This window comes from Colobus angolensis, unplaced genomic scaffold (assembly GCF_000951035.1).
Source record: "Colobus angolensis palliatus isolate OR3802 unplaced genomic scaffold, Cang.pa_1.0 Scaffold15, whole genome shotgun sequence".
NCBI lineage: Eukaryota > Metazoa > Chordata > Mammalia > Primates > Cercopithecidae > Colobus > Colobus angolensis.
Window position 1 is genome coordinate 16,421,866 of NW_012114599.1, and position 18,813 is coordinate 16,440,678.

At 38.9% G+C, this 18,813-nt stretch overlaps 1 protein-coding gene across 1 annotated transcript in view; it reads right to left on the reverse strand.

The window, feature by feature from the left end:
- The window catches only part of LTBP1 (latent transforming growth factor beta binding protein 1), a 282,394-nt gene that overhangs the window by 138,776 nt on the left and 124,805 nt on the right, over positions 1–18,813 (reverse strand). Inside the window, 5 exon segments of the mRNA XM_011935989.1 lie at positions 111–349; positions 10,577–10,675; positions 11,162–11,261; positions 14,384–14,406; positions 16,463–16,690. Of these exon segments, the coding sequence (XP_011791379.1) occupies positions 111–349; positions 10,577–10,675; positions 11,162–11,261; positions 14,384–14,406; positions 16,463–16,690 (689 nt within the window).

Here is an 18,813-nt window from a genome sequence, read left to right on the forward strand (position 1 = left end):
AGCCAGGATGATCTCGAACTCCTGACCTCGTGATCCGCCCGTCTCGGCCTCCCAAAGTGCTGGGATTACAGGCTTGAGCCACCGCGCCTGGCAGGGATAAACTTTCAAAAAATTAATCCAGTAACATTTTCCGAAAATGGTTAGGTTGGTTTAAGAAAAAAAATGTTCTTAATGTGCAAATGTTTGATATTTAATAATTCAGTCAATCAAAATTGTCTCTTACCCACACATTTCCTCTGTTGTTCATTGAACTTGTAGCCCTCGTAGCATATACAGGTATATCTCACTGGCAGGTTAATGCAGTGTCCTGCTCCACAGATATCAGGATTCACAGTACATTCATTGATTTCTTTAAAAGTAAATAAAATAATGTGAAAAAAACCCCACAGAAATGAACAGATTTCACTGCTACTTGCAAAGCATTAATTTGTGTTTCCTGACCAATTAGCAAATTATTGCCAGCTCTGCATTTAGAAGACAAAGGTGACCTCTGACATCAAGTATAAATTCATGTGATTACTTTATAATAGATGAGTTATTATTATTATAATCAATAGTTCCTAGTGAAACCATTTTTAAGATGAACTGGAGCAGAAACTCAGAAAAAGGCCATGTTGTAAGTTGTAAGAAAATCAATTATTAATAAAACAGCTTCCAAAATGGCCTATTAATGAGTTTCTATTCACTGTAGTTCATCTTAGATGATAGAGTTTGAATCACCAATAGATAAGAGATTTCTTATCTATTGATAAGAAACACATTGTAACTTTCCATTCTTTAGCAGGCCATATTTGAGTTGCAACAAATACATCCAATCTCCTCCAAAATTTCTCATCAATCCCCCCAAAGACCTCCCACTTCCAAACAAAGAAAAAGTTCTTGGTGTATCTTACTCTTATTTGCCAATTTCAACGTGAACATATTTTATTTCTAGTGGTAAAGTAGAATCTTTACCCAAATCTTTTCTGTTAAATTCCTCCCTTACTCCCTTACTGAGCCCTGTGTAAGACTGGCTTCTTCTATACAGCATGTACAGATTAGCTCTGTTCAAGTCCTCAGTCTACTCTCAGTCTACTCACAGACACACACTACAGTGGAGGGAGGGTCTTAGGAGTCCATGGTTAGGTGGAGTCCATAAAAAAAAAAAACCCAAGGACTCAAAGGGGGCCTTCTGAGATTAATTACTCCCTTAAGATTTTCTGTTTCCAATGACCTTTGTAAGAAGGTATACTGGCCTATTGAAGGTGGCAGAGCTGATGGTTAGAAGCACTGGCTCGAGACAGTGCTGGCACAAATCCTGCTGCCCTTTACAGTTCTGCAGTATGGGGCAAGTGACCTCACCATTTACGCCTCACTTTTCCACATGTGTAAAATGGAAATAATCAGAGTTCCAACTTCAAAGTATAAGAATGAAAGATATACCCTAAATAATGCATGTAGCCAATGCCTGGCACATTATATGTGCTCAATAAAAGTTATCCATTATTATTGTTCATATTGAAGTCATTTAAGATTATATTTAAAAACCAATACATTTATACCAATACACCTTGGGCTATTATCTGTCATCATATAGTAAACAAGGCTCAGAAGAGAGGCTGGCATGAATGAGGCCAAGGGACCCTCTAAGGTAAACAGTTTGATGCCTCTGAGCATGACAACTTAAGAACACAGTTTTGTTAGAGAGGTCTGTGGTTTGAATGAGAAGAAAAGCAGGTGGGCTATTCTTGGTAATAACACACTGTCTACTCTGCAGCAAAAGGATGTGGAAAACAGTGCTTTAACAAAGGTTCACCATGGAAATGACCTAAATTGGGGTTGAGGTTGCTCTCCAAAACCAAAACCACATGCTTCATTTTTCATAAAGTATTCACTGTGCTGTGACTTTAAGACTACTCATGCAAGTCATTTGAAAAAGGAAGCATATGAACTTCAGTATTTTACACAAAGTCACCTGGATGTATGAGAAATGTATGCATACCCCATGTATTTGCAAATTACTTATACCTTTTGTGACCCTAGTTATGTTAATTCACTTTCAAGAGAATACTTTTGTTTACAGTCAATAGATTATCAAATTATAGGAAGAATAATTCAAAAGGCTAAAAACATGGGCAATTAACATGATTACCTAAACTTAAGTGACTGACAATAACACAAAACAATGACTTATACATACAGCATAGCAAATAATCATTAACAAGATAGGAAAATGCTTATTTGTTAAAGAAAACACAGTGGGGCACCAATTATAACAGAGAATATAATCTCCATTACACTACAATATACACAGAAAAGAAGGTTGGAAAGAAGTAGATCCAAGTTTTATAGTTTTTAGGATTAGCATTTTCTTCATTTTTTTTTTTTTTTGTACTTTTCAAAATTTTTACAATAAGCATGTCTTGGCACTTTCATAATCCGAAAAGTCTTCCTTAAAAATATCATTTGCATGTACCTAAAATCTGAAGGTAAAAGGTAATCTTCACCAGGTTATACTCATAGATTTTCAGGTAAGAATTCTCTTCTGTTTACAGGAATTTTTTAGTGAAACATCATGAGATGCACACGACTCTATATTATACATCGAAGCTTCCTGTGCAAGTTACTGGTGTTGAGATTTCTTCGTTTTTTTTCCCCTGTGGTTATTGACCTATCTTTATACTCATCTCCGACATTTTCATAAAGCAGAAAGACATGTTGACCATAATTGCCAAAAAAAAAAAAAAAAAAATTAGAAGGTGAATTAATATACTCAGGGCAAGGGTTCAGAACAAATTAAGTGGCTATAAATCTGGGGTTTTCATGAAAAGTTTGATGAGTAGTCATTAACCCACTCCCACAACACCAATTTGGTGATTACCAAATATTTGTCATTTGGCAGGGACAGCCTTACAACGGAACTTCTTTACATGCGTGAACAAGTCTTCAAAAATATGTGATGCTTAATTAAAATGTGATATATTCCTATGCCACAAATTGCCAACATAGCTAAAGTGTTTCTTCTCAACTCAGCTCTGAGCTAGGACAAATAGTGAAGAATTATAACTCTTTAGTCTTAGGAATAAAATGAATAATAATAACCTTTCCTGCCAATTCAATATCTTAGATAGAAGCTAGGAGGTTGGAATTTGATAAAAAAGTGGTTGTTGATTTTTAGCTGATTACCTCATACATAAGTATACAGAGACGTGGCTTGCAAACGCTGAACCTGTCTGTCAGGATCACATTACATGTAAGAAAATGTTAGGCTGACACCACTAGAGGGTACTAAGACATACATCAAAGGAAAGAGGGACACTTTCTGAAACATACTTGATTTCTACTTTGTCCCATTTTTATACAAGTGATTAATTAATGTAACTGTCATCAGTTTGACCTCAGAGATCCCCTCCATCCTTTGCCAGGCAGGATTTCACTCTTTTTTTTTTTTTTTTGAGACGGAGTCTTGCTCTGTCGCCCAGGCTGCAGTGTGGTGGCGCAGTCTCGGCTCACTGCAAGCTCCGCCTCCCGGGTTCACGACATTCTCCTGCCTCATGCCCGGCTAATTTCTTTGTATTTTTAGTACAGACGGGGTTTCACCGTGTTAATCAGGATGGTCTCCATCTCTTGACCTCGTGATCCGCCTGCCTTGGCCTCCCAAAGTGCTGGGATTACAGGCGTGAGCCAAGGATTCCACTCTCGTAGGCAGAGAGAAAATAGCCATCACTCCTTCAAAACACCTCTGTCTGCTTTCTATTCACTACTCATCAAAAAGTTGAACATCAGGGGCCAAGTGCGGTGGCTCACGTCTATAATCCCAGCAATTTGGGAGGCTGAGGAGGGAGGATCACTTGAGGTGAGGTCAGGAGTTTGAGACTAGCCAGAACAACATGGTGAAACCCTGTCTTTACTAAAAATACTGTCTTTACTAAAAATTAGCCATGTGTAATGGTGTGTGCCTGTAGTCAGAGCTATTCGGGAGGCTGAGGCAGGAGAATCACTTGAACCCTGAGTGACAGGGCGAGAATCTGTCTCAAAAAAAAAAAAAAAAGTTGAATATCAGGTAAAACCATAAATTACTGGTGCTTATACTTTAAAACGTATAAAACATGTCTCCCCCGCATCTCCCCTGTGTTTTCTCTCCTTTTCTAATAGCTTTTCATTCCTGAGCACATAGACAGTACACAAGTCCTGAGAATGTTGTCCTAAAGAACAGGAAAAGTTTTCTGCATTTTCTGGTTTTTAGGGCAAAGACAAGATACTTCATATTTTTCCTAAGTGGTCACTTACACATCGGCATGCAAACCTTTTCCCACTGAGTAGATCAGTTCATGTAGAAGAATACGATTCTTTGATCAAACTGTGTCAATATAAACTCTAGAAACTGGGCTCTGATACACCAGAGTCAAGTCTCACACAGCCAGCACTCATTTCTTGTGTCAGGGGTATGTATGCTGGTGAATGAGAATGTCTTGTCTTTTTAGCATGCGTGGCTTTCTTGGCTCTGCAGAGAGAGGATCAAGGGAGTGCTCCCCACTGGACTCTCTCACATGTCCTTCATAATGCCACCTGGTTCACAGGACAGCCCGACTCTTCCCTACTATATCTGTTCCCTGAAAACCTCATCTTCTCCAGGTCAAGGACCTTATTCTATTTCTTTTGCTCAAGTCCATCTATAATACGGAAAAAGAGCCATGACAGAAAGCCAATGATGGAAAACCAAATACTCTATTTATACCAGCAACAAGGCCAATGGTAGATTTAACAGTGTGGTATCTTTATATTCTAAAATTAATTGAAACAGAAAGTTTTTAGCAAAATATGAAAATGACTATGCTGACTTCAGCTTTTTTCTTTATCATGTGATTCCCTGAATGAATGAATGAATGAATGGAGTCTGGAAATATTAAACCATGATGATTTCACATGGAAATAAAAGAGTTTATTTTCTATCAGCATAAAGAGTTTATTGAGGCAATAATGACACTGGTAATATGCTTGAGAGACAAATATTTTTGGGTCAATTCTGAGTTCGGGAAAAGATCTGATAAGCAAATAGTTTTTTAAATGTCTGGGCCATGGTAATTACAGAGGTTTCCATAAGGTAGTTAAGTCAGTCAAAGAATAATTTCTGGCCAGTCTGCAAGAGCCATGGAGAAAGTTTGGGAAGAGCTAGAGGAAGGCATCAAATGTTAACTCATGGAAAGGTTTACAAAAATGCCCTGGCTTTCTAACTGCCCCACAGTGAGCATAGATTGTCCCACAACAATTGAAACAGATGTTTTCACTTTGCAAATATCTGCCAGAGAAATAAAGGTTTGATTTTTCCAACCTATCCTTTAGCTATTAAGACACTATGCTAAATCAAGAATTTATATGCTGAAACATATAATTCACTTGAAAACAGTATGCCAATAATGTTGCAAGCCACCAAGTCAGCTGTTAAGAGTGGAAAATATCACGCGTATTTCCTGCAGATATGTGGCTCACTTTATAATTATCACATGTCAAAGTGTGTTTGGCTAAATCTGAAAAAGCTACTTCCGACTTCACCATCGTAAAGATATAATCACTAAACAATGTGGAGCTGATGATATTTATTTTAGACTCTTAATGTATTATTCTATCCCTTTCTTCAACCATGGGAGAAACTAACAGTAACAAATAATATTTACCTCCTCTGTGTTTTAGAGACAAAAATATTATTATGCAATATTCCTGAGAGAACTGATGAGATTGCCCCTAAAATCTGTATTTGGCCCCCATATGTAACTGACGGGAACATACACTTTTGATTTAAATTAAATTTGATACAGAACAGTCTTCTTGTGCTAATGCAGATCACTGTGTAATAGTGCAGCTCTAAAGTTGCAAACCATTTCAGTTCAAAGACTCTCTATCTATAATGTTCCCCAAATGGATTTTTTCAGAAATATTCTTGTGCTACAGAAAGTGGAAGTACCTGCAACTGTTGCATTAAAAAAAAAAAAAAAAATCAGCATCACTTGTTTCCTGGAAGGATACATTCATGCTTCAAACACGTGACAGCAGATGTCAGCCCTGTATTTCTGCCAAACTCAAATTAAGCTTCTAACAAGTTGGGTTTTAAAACTTCCTATAGCAAGGCTACTTTCATTGTTTTTTTAACCAGTTCTGCAGTTCAGCTGAAGCTGAGTAATGTCAATTCATTACCCTTCACACAGCTACATTTAAATGTTGAAACTGCATTTATCTAGCTAAACTTAACCTCTACAAAGCTAGTTTGAAAGACGTTTGTCCACTTAAGTCAGCCATGCCCATTCAAAACTAAAGTTTATCTTCACATTGAAAAAGTGGAAATGCAGTATTTCCAAAGAACTAGTGAATTACAGTATGTCTTATTGCATTTTTTCTTTTTAACATTACGATAAACAATTAGAAGATCCCTGCTGTCCAAAACAGTGTATTATTTGCTTGCATGCTTTGCAGCACAAAGCAGTCTCTTATCAGTGTGCTTAATAAAGTGGGGTAGATACGTACATGATCTCAGAATAGAGAATAACAATTTTAGCCATGGCCATCAAAAAAAAATCACTATAATTTTGTCACAGGATCCCTGGGGTATCACTTTGCCAGCCAGAACCTCTGTGACTAATGGCACCTTTGCCAAAGTTTTGGTCGCACCTACTGAGTTTGTTCTACCCACTCAGCCCAGCAGGCTGTGCCTGGCCTGTGCTGCCAGCCCAGATCCCACACTTGCCAAGGGCAAGCCAGGTGTGAAGCGGTGAGGGGTGTGTGAGTGAGTGAACATGGGGTCCAGCCACTACACACAGCCAGGCATGCCAGCTGCTGTGGCAGGCTGGGCAGCTCCAGATGCCAGCACAGGTGTAGGCTTCATGTGAGGCTGTGGCTGCACCAGACATACTGGCAGTAACTTCTGCTGCAGGCACCAGTGTCTGGAGATGGCAGACACAGTGCTGCCTGAAAGCTCAGAGACACCAGAAACCACACAGCACCAAAGAGGCTGTTACAGCCCTGGCTTGGGGAGCCCCTAGGTTTGGGCTCCCCAAAGGGACACAGCTCTTCTCCCTTTCTCAGCACCCCCAACATGGTGATCAGGGGTGCATGTTTCAGCCCTGTTTGTGTCATAGCTCTTTCACTACCACCATTCAGTGGGTTCTGAGTTCTTGTCCCACATTCAGGAAGAATGAGGTACACAGACAACTAGAGGGTGAGCGAGGTGGAGAGGAGCTTCACTGAGTGACATGACAGCTCTCAGGAGACCCATAGTGGGTAGCTCCTTTCTGCAGGCAGGTCATCCTGAAAAGTCGAGGAGACCCGAAGTGGGTAGCTCCTTCTCACAGCTGGTAGTCCTGACATCTGTGTGAGTCTGGCTGAGTCCAGGGTTTTTATGGGCTCAGAATGAAGCAAGTGTGTGCTGATTGGTACATGAGTAGTCATGGTGGGCCTAGAAAAACACCATCTGATTGGCCAAACTGTTATCAATGAAGTCTTCACCCTGGACCACAGACTACACCTGGAACTGGCAGCCTGAGCCCCAGGCTTCAGGCCATTCCTGGCTTGAAGGTGGGGTTTCACTGGGGACTCACCCCTTTCCACCCAGGAACCTGTCTGCCTCCCTCCATTAACATGTTGTCCACACACCTAGGCTGCTCATGCTGAGGGGCACCTGCAAGCCCACAATGAGCTACCCTCAGCTTCCCCTCAGCCTCCCTTCCATGCTCATTGGTGCCCAATGTCCAGAGGGGGCCGAGGCGGCAGGGGGCTGGTGTGTCAGCGCTGCCCCAAGCACATGCATACCCAGCTGGGTTGCAACAGCACTTGGGCTTGGCCACAACTTTGCTCCACCCTGGAGCAGGCGCTGGCAGCAGGGAGAGGCCAAGGAGTGAGAGCAGGCATTTCTGAGCTTGTGGGGGAAGGGGGGGCTTCCTGGCCCCTGAGAGCGCAGGGATGTCTGGATCTTGAGCTGCGGCTAGGTGACTGCAGCTGCACCCTGAAGAGTGAGGCTCCTGGCCTACTGACTCACTAAGTGGCCAAAAGCTTAACATATGAGAACATTTCTATTAGAAAGGAATCATAACATGTTTCTGAGAAGGGAATAGTCTAAAGGAGGCTCCAAATGCTTCCATTTAGCTCCTATAACACACTGCCAAACTTCATCCTGCAGTGGCATCACGAATTCAGTTACAGTTGATGATGGTGCCCCTTAGTGACATTTTTTTCTGACTCTAAAAATAAACTGTTGAGTTTATAAAATATGGAAAATAAAAAAATCTAAAATAAAACACTTAAATCTCTCAGATCCCACTACAAAAAATAACCACTGCTAACATCTAATGTATTTTTTCCCAGCATTTTCTCAGTGTATATATGTCTTTAAAAAAAACTGATATAATACTCTATGTCATTCATTTTTTTATACTTCATCTTAAATTTAGCAATATTGTATGACTACTTCCTGCTATACTTCAATAAAAATTCTTCAAAAATACTATATTTGGTGGCAACATAATGTTCCAATGTATAGATGTAACATAATTATCTATTTCCCTGTAGTTGAATGTTCAGTGATTTCTATTTATTCTGTATTATACATTGTCTGTGATAGGTAACCACTCATATAAACTACTACCCACAGCCTCTGGGAACATTATTTCCTTAGACAAGATGTCCTAAAATAGAATTACTAGGTCAAAAGTTCTGAATAGTCCTAAAGTTTGTATACACATTGCCAGTTTGTGCTTTATACTCTGATGGTTAATGTCATGAGTCAACTGGACTGGGCTAAGGGATATCCAGATAGCTGATTACATATTTCCGGGTGTGTCTGCGAGGGTGTTTCTGGAAGAACATGGCCTTTGAATTGTTAGACTGTGTAAAGATCACCCTCAGCAGCATGGGTGGGTATCCTATCTGTTGGGTGCGGGCCCAAACACAACTAAAAGGATGAGGAAGGCAATTTGTTCTGCTCCAGCTGGGACATCCATCTTCTCCTGCCCTCAGACACTGGCGTGCCCAGTATCCAGGCCTTCAGACTCAGACTGGGACTTATGCTACCAACTCCCCTGCTTCTCAGGCCTTTGGGTTTGCACTGGAACCACAACACCAGGTTTCCTTGGCCTGGAATTTCTCAGCCTTCGGAATGGTGTGAGCCAATCCCTCACAATAAAGCTCTTTCTATATATTTGGATATATCCTGTTGGTTCTATCTCTCTGGAAAACCCCAACACATACTCCCTTCAGCAATGTGAGAGAGTTTTAATCTCACCTTGATAAAAATAGTTTGATTAGGTTTTACATACTAATTTGATAGGAATAAGGTATTACCCTAGGTTAGCTTGCCTTTCTTTGATTACCAGGAAAGTTGAAATTTTCTGTTATACGCTTCTTGGTATTGTTTTTTCCTACAAATTATCTGATTGTATTATTTTTCCATTTCTCTATTGTTAGTATTTTTCCTATTATCAGTGCTCAATACACATTAAGGATATGGACATTTAGAATTTTTCATTTGTTTCAAAATATAAAACATTGTTATACTATTTCACTCATGATTACAATAATGTTTATTATACAGAACTTTGAAAATAAAAATAACACAATTATCCGTGATCCTGTGTTAACTGGTGAGAATTGAACACTGATGCATTTTCTTTCTTTTTTCTGTGTTTGTAGAAATTTTAAAAGTAAAATTGTAATCATTACATTGTATTTTTTCTTTTTTCTTTTTTTTTTTTTTTGAGACAGAGTCTCGCTCCGTTGCCCAGGCTGGAGTGCAGTGGCGCAATCTCGGCTCACTGGAAGCTCCACCTCCCAGGTTCACACCATTCTCCTGCCTCAGCCTCCGAGTAGCTGGGACTACAGGCGTCTGCCACCACGCCTAGCTAATTTTTTTGTATTTTTAGTAGAGACGGGGTTTCACCGTGTTAGCCAGGATGTTCTCAATCTCCTGACCCAGTGATCTGCCCACACTGACTTCCCAAAGTGCTGGGATTACAGGCGTGAACCACCGTGCCTGGCCATTTTTTTTAGACAGAGTCTCGCTCTGTCACCAGGCTGGAATGCAGTGGTGTGATCTTGGCTCACTGCAATCCCTGCCTCCTGGGTTCAAGCGATTCCCCTGCCTCAGCTTTCCAAGTAGCTGAGACTATAGGTGTGCATCACCAAGTCTGGCTAATGTTTTGTATTTTTAGTAGAGACGGGGTTTTACCATGTTGGCCAGGATGATCTTGACCTCTTGACCGTGTGATCCGCTCGTGGCCTGCCTCAGCCTCCCAAAGTGCTGGGATTACAGGCATGAGCCACTGCACCCGGCCTGTATTCTGTATTTATTAACAAAGATTATGCCATATTTCCTCATGATATTAACTACTCTTTTCAAACATTATTTTAATACTATGTGATATTCCGTTTCATATGTACTATAATTTATTTACATATACTCCTCCTTTTTACTTGTATTTAGATGATTTCCAAATATTTGCTCTTATGGCTAACCCTGCCATAAGCCAGCTTATACAACTGATGTTACATTTAAAATGAAGCTCAGCCCCACGTCTCCTCCATGTGACGTATAATGTAACAATACTGCACCAACCTGTCACTTGAGTAGGCGCAATCACTTGGCTGGCACTAGACGTAGAAGCTTCAGGAGCTACTTCAACAGGCACAGGAGGTGATGTTTTTTCAATCACTACTATATGAGGAAGTAGAGGATAAAAAGAAAATTAAAGCCTGTTAATGTGCATTGAGATCCCATTTCAAAATGCAAGGATAATTTAGTCTAGCAATATATCACAGCATTTCTCAGATATGAAGAACTGTTCTATGTCCTAAGGCTCGTGGTATTAATCTACAGCTCTGGGTTCAACATTTAGCAAGAATATCTGAGAGTGATGCAGAAGCCAAGAAAAATGATCGTTCATCAAATGATAACCTTTGATAACGTTTGAATAGTATATACCACTCCGGATCACAGAAAACAGTAAAAAAAACTCTTATCTTTACCACTGTAATACTTACAATGCTGTAATTATGCTAACATAAGTATATTACTATACTTAACACTGAACTTCAGTTATGAAGCCTAGTAATTTACTAAACAAAATCAAAGACAAAAATTTCCCGTCTTACATTTTTATTCAAAATACTCTGACAAACAGCACAGATCAACACAGGCTACCTGGAAACTGTGGATGCAGATGAATAGTTGAAATGCCTGGAGACAGCTGGGGTTGACCAGGCTCAAGTTTGGTTTTCTCTTGATCCAATGAAGGTATTTCCTGGATGGTTGTATTTTAAAAGAGAGTAAGAAAAAAAAAGAATTGAAAGTGGAAATTATTTTTAGTTTCCCACATCTATTTTTATTTACTTAATTATATTCTTAGAAAGGCAAAGAAGTATCATAAGACCTTACATGTATAATTGTGTGAAATTACAAAAAAAAAAAAAAAAAGAACCATTGATGTGATGCTACTATGGGAAGCCCTAAACTTTTCCCAGCGGTGCTGATCCATACACATATCCTCAGCCATTTCCCTGAGGCCCAAAGTCTGACCTTGTAAGCAAATGTCTTGGCCCAGGGGTCCATATTTGGTCTGCAATAGGGCAAAACTACCCCCCAGAGAGGACTAAACCTTTGCCTCATTCACATGTGGCTCTGTCCCACTGAGATGACCAGCCACTGTTTGCAGATTAAATAATGGATATAGCAGATGTGCCATAACAAAGAACACGTGGTAAGTTAAAATATTTTAAACCAGCCAGTCACTACAGCCTCCTTTAACCTCACATCTGATAACTTTACAACTCCAGCTCTCTGGACAGTGGTAGCCAGGCAGAGCAACAGAAATCTGCTGGCTTGGAGAAGGATTTGGGGCTTTATCACACATTTTGGTGCCCAAGCTTGTCCCCTGGACCTCAAGCAAAGAAGCAGTCCATCATCCACGGCTCAGCTTCTAGTTATAACTGTGCAGGGCTCATGCCAACTGAACAATTAGCCTAGTTAAGGATCTGAGACTTCACTCACCCCAGATGGGACCAGAGAGCTCATATCATCACTAGATTCAAGTATTCATCGAGTTACTTGGTTCTGTCCTCTTCCACAAAGCTTACTCCTCTGGCCTCTGTTAACCTCTTATCCTCTTCTCCTGGCTTCAAGTATCACCTCTTTTCTGCTTTTTCTAAGATTGTCTGCCTGAATATCTCATCACAAATCCAACTTTGCAAGCATAAATGCTTACAGAGTAAGTCCATTTAGGTATCCCACAGATACCTCCAGCCCACCCTTCCAAAACCGTCCAGGCTCTCATTCCAACTTCATTTCTGCCAATGCCACAGTCATTAATCTGTCCCATCCAGGCTTAAAGTCACTTTTTAGTCCCTCTCTTTCATTCTTCATTGAAAGCCCCATCCACTGATACTTTTTTCTTATAGTTGTTCACCCTTTTTCATATCCATAGACCCCACCTCCCTAGGCTGGACTCACTCTCATTTTCAGTTTATTGTAATAATCTAACTGGCTTCCTCTTTCTTCTTAACTTGAGTAGTCCTACCAAAATCCATCTCCTACAAATATTGAGCACTTAACAGTTTTTCCCACATTTCCTCTGTCTTCTTAAGAATACAGACTAGCTTTCTATTACTTACTAGAGATGACCTCAACCAGTCTCAATTACACCCCATTCCCTGCAGCCATGGCCAATGCCAACAAGGAAAAGACCAGGATCAGGTGTTAATCCACTCCTGCAGTTTACAGACAGAATTTTCCCCATCACTATGAGGCAGCAGACTTCCTAATCTACACCACTTCTATGTTTAACAAATAGGGTCCAGTAGAGACTCAGGGTATTTCCCCACTGATTTACAACGGCAGTTTGGTACTCTAGCTTTCCAAAGCAGTCCCTAATTCTGTTTCTGACCAAGTCTTCCATGAGCCTGGCTGTCCCCTCCACCACACCTTCGCACATCTCTGGGCATCCTCTCTTTTCTTCATCCATCACATAACATCATGAGACTTTTGTAAGTACCAAGACAACAAAAGCTATGATTGCATTTTTTGTACTATCTCCTCCCCAAATAAAATGCAGTAAAAGTATATAAGACAATTTTTTAGGATCTCTTTTAGATTTTTAATGAAAGTTATAAAGTTCAATCATAAAGACAGAAGAACTGAGTTATGATGAGACTGCCAGGCTGCTGGCTGGCCCACCTACAAGCTAAATAATTACTTCCATATATCAACCAGAACTAAATTCAAAATCAACAAAATTGCAAACTACTCTCTGTGACTGATCTTTAGAGATGCTAAGAGTTTCAAAAGTACACATAAAGTATGTATATCTGTTACACTTTTTTGGGGCTCAAAATACTATAACCTCTTTCTGGACGAGTGCTATGACTGCAAAATCATCAGTCTCTTTTTCTTGATTATTTCAGCACTTACGTTATGACATTTATGTTATTCTATCCCATAATTATAAGATAAAGATTTAGAATACTATTTAAAATAATTTATGCATGCATTGCCTCATCTAAATTCTAACAATGCTCTTGTCAGCTTAAAGAATGATACATAAATATATACATATTTAATAATTACCTAATTTTCATGTAATTATTATGGAGAAGGAGATAAAAAGAAAATTAAAGCCTGTTATGTACATTGAGATCCCATTTCAAACTGCAATGATAATGTAGTCTAGCAATATATCATAGTTCTGACATAAAGTTCATTCATTTAATGAAAATGAATGTTTTCATTAAATAAAGCCAGATTCAGAGAAGGAACAATATTACATAAATCGGACTTAGATCCAGTAAATGTTTACATTTGCTACTAAAATGTCTCACAATTCATAGCCCCATTCTATGCCCAAAAGCCAACAGACTGACTTTTCAAAAAGCAACATTCTAGTATTTGATTGTAACTTTTAAGTGTAAGTTCTGTTCTTATTCAACTCAATTCAAATATGCATGTTAAATTTTAGTTGAATTAAGAAGTACCTCACTAACTACTTATGTGCTCTAAGAATACATGCTTATCTGAGCATGTCACAGCCTTTCTTTCACAGATGGTCCAGGCCATCAGGTGACACTGAATTCTATTTATGCCCTTGATTCTCATTAGTTCCTCATTTTCTTCTCACTAGAATTGAAGCTTCATTAAAGTAGAGAGTTTTGTCCTATTTGTTCTCTATTGTTTTCCTAACACTGAGAATAGTCCCAGTCTATAACAATGGCTCAATAAATTTTTTTTGAATAACTAAATGCTATATTAACTGAAACCAAATGATGCATAATAGAGATGTTACTGAATTTAAGTCTAAAAAATCCATACATATTCTAATAGAAAATCATTTGGAGGGTTGAAAACAAAAAGACTTGCCAACAATGAATAAATTACCTTTTCAGGGGGTGCAGTTGCCACTAAAACCACAGAAGAAAAACAGTATTAGTATCATTTAAGACAATTCAGTTTTAAAAATATTTCAATTTTTAAAAAGCAATAGAAGTCCAGTATCTCTGCAAAAGGATTAAGAATCAAACTACAGCAAATGCAGAATTAGGATCATCTGCCATTTTAGGGAATTTTACACAAGACTAACAGAGAACCCTCAGTGCTGTTACTCCTCAGCTACCGGAGCACATGGAGACGTGAATAAGTCTTTCAAACTCTTTCAAAATCAAAATTAAACGAAAAAGCTAAAGAAGGCAAAACTTTCCGGTACATCATTTTATGCCTTATCTCAATTATGTGGAACTTTCCATATGTTAGAAAACAAACGTTTTCATTAATTGGTTAAAGGCTTATCCTTATGGTATATAATGTTTGCAATGCCTTCTGGTGTCAATGTTAAAAAAGAATGTCACTTATTTCAATATATTCTTGATGTATTCCAATCTTTAATGAAGCCCGTGGATATTTTCAGAAAGATATGCTAACTAAATTACAAAAAAGAATTTCACAAGCCAGGAAGGGCCAATTAGAGATTAGCATCAATATACTGAACAAATTATACATTACACAATCATAAAGGTTATTGTGAGGGTGTTGGTGATGCCTTTGTATTTTTAAAGGCTTGCTTTTCATTAATTGGTCCTTCATATTAGTTCTAAAGCCCTGGATCAACATTCACCAGGATTTTTCTCACAAGTCAATCAATGTCTCCACAAACATTAGTTTACAGGTTGGGTAGGAGCATTAACTCCTGAAAGCAATCAGGGTACCAGACAAATTAAAATCATTGTTGCAATATTCTTGGGGTTGGAGAAAGTCAATTAATCTTTTATTCTGCCTAACCCACCACCAAGAAGGGTCTTGAGGCAAAATCTGGAACTACGGACCATTTCCTTCTGCCTGTGCAAACAATGAACAGTTGCAAACATCTGGCCATGACACTATCTAGGTGCAAACTGATTAATACTGTTGATTCCAGCTTAGGTTCTGCCTGTTCTGCTTTACCAAGGAAGAAATGCAATGAGTGAAAGCATAGACTCAAATAGGCCAGAACACACAAATGTTCAGAGCTCAGAAAAAAAGCCTGTCTTACCAAGAAGAAGGCTGTGGCAAGCTCCCAACACAACACTAGCCTGGGCACTCTATCTCCCCAACAGCACCCAAAAATGGCCCTCTGAATTCTGACCTAAGAATCAACTGCGAAAAGCCAACAGGAGCTTTATTAGAGAAAATATGTCTATTCCATACAAATCTAAAAGGTGTGTTCCTTCTGAGGTGAACATTTTTGTAAGCAAGATATGTGAAGTATCAGGTATTATTGGTTTATATAAAGAGACAGGGATGACCCCACATCCTGAATGCCAAAGAGAGAGAGTCAAAGTCCATTGTCTCTAGACTCCCTCTCAAGTAGAAGGCCTTCAACTCTTTCCTTGGGAAAAGGTGCTCCGTGGTCACAGGTCCCATTACATATCCTCTATATGACATCTGGCAAGTCATGTCCCCTCTCTAGGTCGCAGGTTCCTCAGAGGGTAAATGAAAGAACCATACTAGGTGATCACCAGATCTCTTCAACTGACAATTTCTTAGCTTCCTTCATTTCACCCTCCATGATCCTTGACTGCCCATTAGACTTTAATGCTTTAACTTTTTGAAAGTCTGTGGATTCCACTTCGTAAATAAATATTTGTTAAATGGCCTTCTAGACAAGAAATGAATTAGGGCTATTCCCTGAAGGATCTAGATCACTCTCCAGGAATAAATGCCAAGATAAAGTAGCCCCCAAACAACAGGACGACATTCTGAAATTACCATGGAATATTGTTATCTACTAGGTACATATTATTCTAGAGCAGTGGCTAAACATTTTACAATACACAGGACAGCCCCCAGTCAAATAATTCTCCACTCTAAAATGTCAATAGGGCTGAGGCTGAGAACTCTGTTCTAAGAGGGTTATAAACAGGGAAATCAAAGCACAGACACACAGATAGATGTCTAGAGTCCATGATCCATTACCGCTCTCACCTTCTGGCTCCGCCACTCCTGGCCCGTGTTCCCGGGAGAAGGTCAGGGCCTCCACTGGCTCTTCCTTGGCTGGGAGAGGTGGAGGATGAGTACTTTTAGCAACAGGTTGAGTGTTCTTTGGCTTGACAAATACAGGTCCTTTACCTACATGGTGATGGATTGGCCTGCGTCTATGAACGCCAGAAACCGTATAACCCATTCCACCAGGACAGATTTCCTTAAAAGCAGCTAGATTTGGGATGGGAAAATATTCCTTTTAAAAATCTAACAGTGCAAACTTATACAGAGGAAAATATCATGATGAATAGCTCTTAATAAATCATTACTAATATAGTTACATTGTAAAACTTCAAAAACAGGTGCAAAATGTAAGCAAATTGCTTGAATTTCTGATAAACTTGCATATTTACAGAAAAAAATCCAACTCTTATCTTACTAAACATTTTTCCATCTGGTAATTCCTTATCCTACCAAATCAGAATATACATATTATGTATAGCATATACTTAGCATATTATTTTATATATCATATTATATACATAGTCATCCCTCAGTATCCATGAGGGATTAGTTCTAGGTTACCCCCTGTGGATACCAAAATCTGCAATGCTCAAGTCCCTTACATAAAATTGCATGGTCTGATCAGCCCTCCATATCCAGTTCTGCATCCACAGATGCAACCAACCAATTGGGTTGAATCCATTGATGCATAACCATGGATACAGAGGTAACTATATATATATATATATATATGTAGTTAGCCCTCCATCCCACATATATCAGCAACCAATTAGGAAATATATATAATATTAGGTTATACATTAGGAGATATTTTATATATAGAAGACACTATATGTATTATACATCTCATGTTGCAAGTATACGTGTTATTGGCAAAAATCAGGCTTTTTTTCTTGCTTTGATGTAATTTCATTAGTTATTAACAAAGAACTCAGTGACATTTGTCTAAGTTAGATGAAGAGCCATAAGGTTACCAAAGGAAAAAAAAAATCACTATTCAGGGAAATGAGATGCTGAAATCCTCACGGTTTGTTTCCAGTTGAAGAACACAAAGGGCTCCACCAAAATACCATGTATCAGCTGGTAAGAGGATGTCGATTACGGAGGACTGAAAAGGGGAGGTGTTTCTGAAGGGGAGAATCTCGGAATAGTGAGGAGGAGTCTAGAGAAGTGAGACATGCTGGAGATGATAAGTAGAAATCGAGAAAGAAGGGAAATGCCAAATCAAGATGCAGCTATTTTCAAGTAAAGGAACAACAACTGGGCAAAAGCCTGGCCGTGACCAGCTCATTTAATTACCCAGAGGCCAAGGAGCTATTCTGTGCACTGGAATCACTATCATTGCCAGAAAAAAAGTGGTTTTGTATTCTTAAGAAAAAAAAAAAAAAAAGTAGACTCAGCACATGTGATTTGCTAACCTCCATGGCATAATCCCGATGAATAGTGAAGGGGAAAGGCAAAGGGGAGAAGTAGGGTAAGGCAGTGTGTGGCCTTCAGAGGAAAAATCCACCTAATCCCTTTGGTGTTGGTGTTGGAGGCAAATTACCAAATGCAGACACCAAGGAGCTTACGGTTAACTTTTTTATTTCTACTTTTAAAATTGAATGTAAAATAAGTCATGTCTCACTTTCACTGAACAAGAGAGCTTCTATTGGATGTTTGGGACCTAAAATTAGTTCTCAATAAAAAGGAAAACTCTAAAAATACTGCTTATAGTATGCTAAAATATTGTTTTTCTAAGGATCACACACTAAATGGTAGAACCTCATTCTTATGTTTAACTAGGAAAAACAATTTTTACTTGGAAAGATGTTTCCAGAAGAAAACATGACTTTAAAAACCAAGTTTAAAGAATTAATGAACTAAATACTTTTAGTGAAAATCACCATATAACCAAAAATTAAGTGCAAAAATTTTCTCTTGAATATTATTCAAATTTATTGATAGCACTAGAGGAGCATCCCTGAGTTACAGTCACCATTTCAATTTATGCTTCATGTAAGGATTACAAAGCCATCAAAATTGAGCTTCTACTTGTACCCCTGAACTTAAAAGCTAAAAATTAAAAAAACTTTTTTAAATTAAAATCACATTATACAGACACACAATAATACACATAATAAATTCACAAACTGAAAGCTTTAAAAACTGAACTTCATGTAATCCCAGCACTTTGGGAGGCCGAGGTGGGCGGATCACAAGGTCAGGAGATCGAGACCATCCTGGCTAACATAGTGATCGAGACCATCCTGGCTAACATAGTGGAACTCTGTCTCTACTAAAAATACAAAAAAAAAAAAAACTTAGCCAGGCGTGGTGGTGGGTGTCTG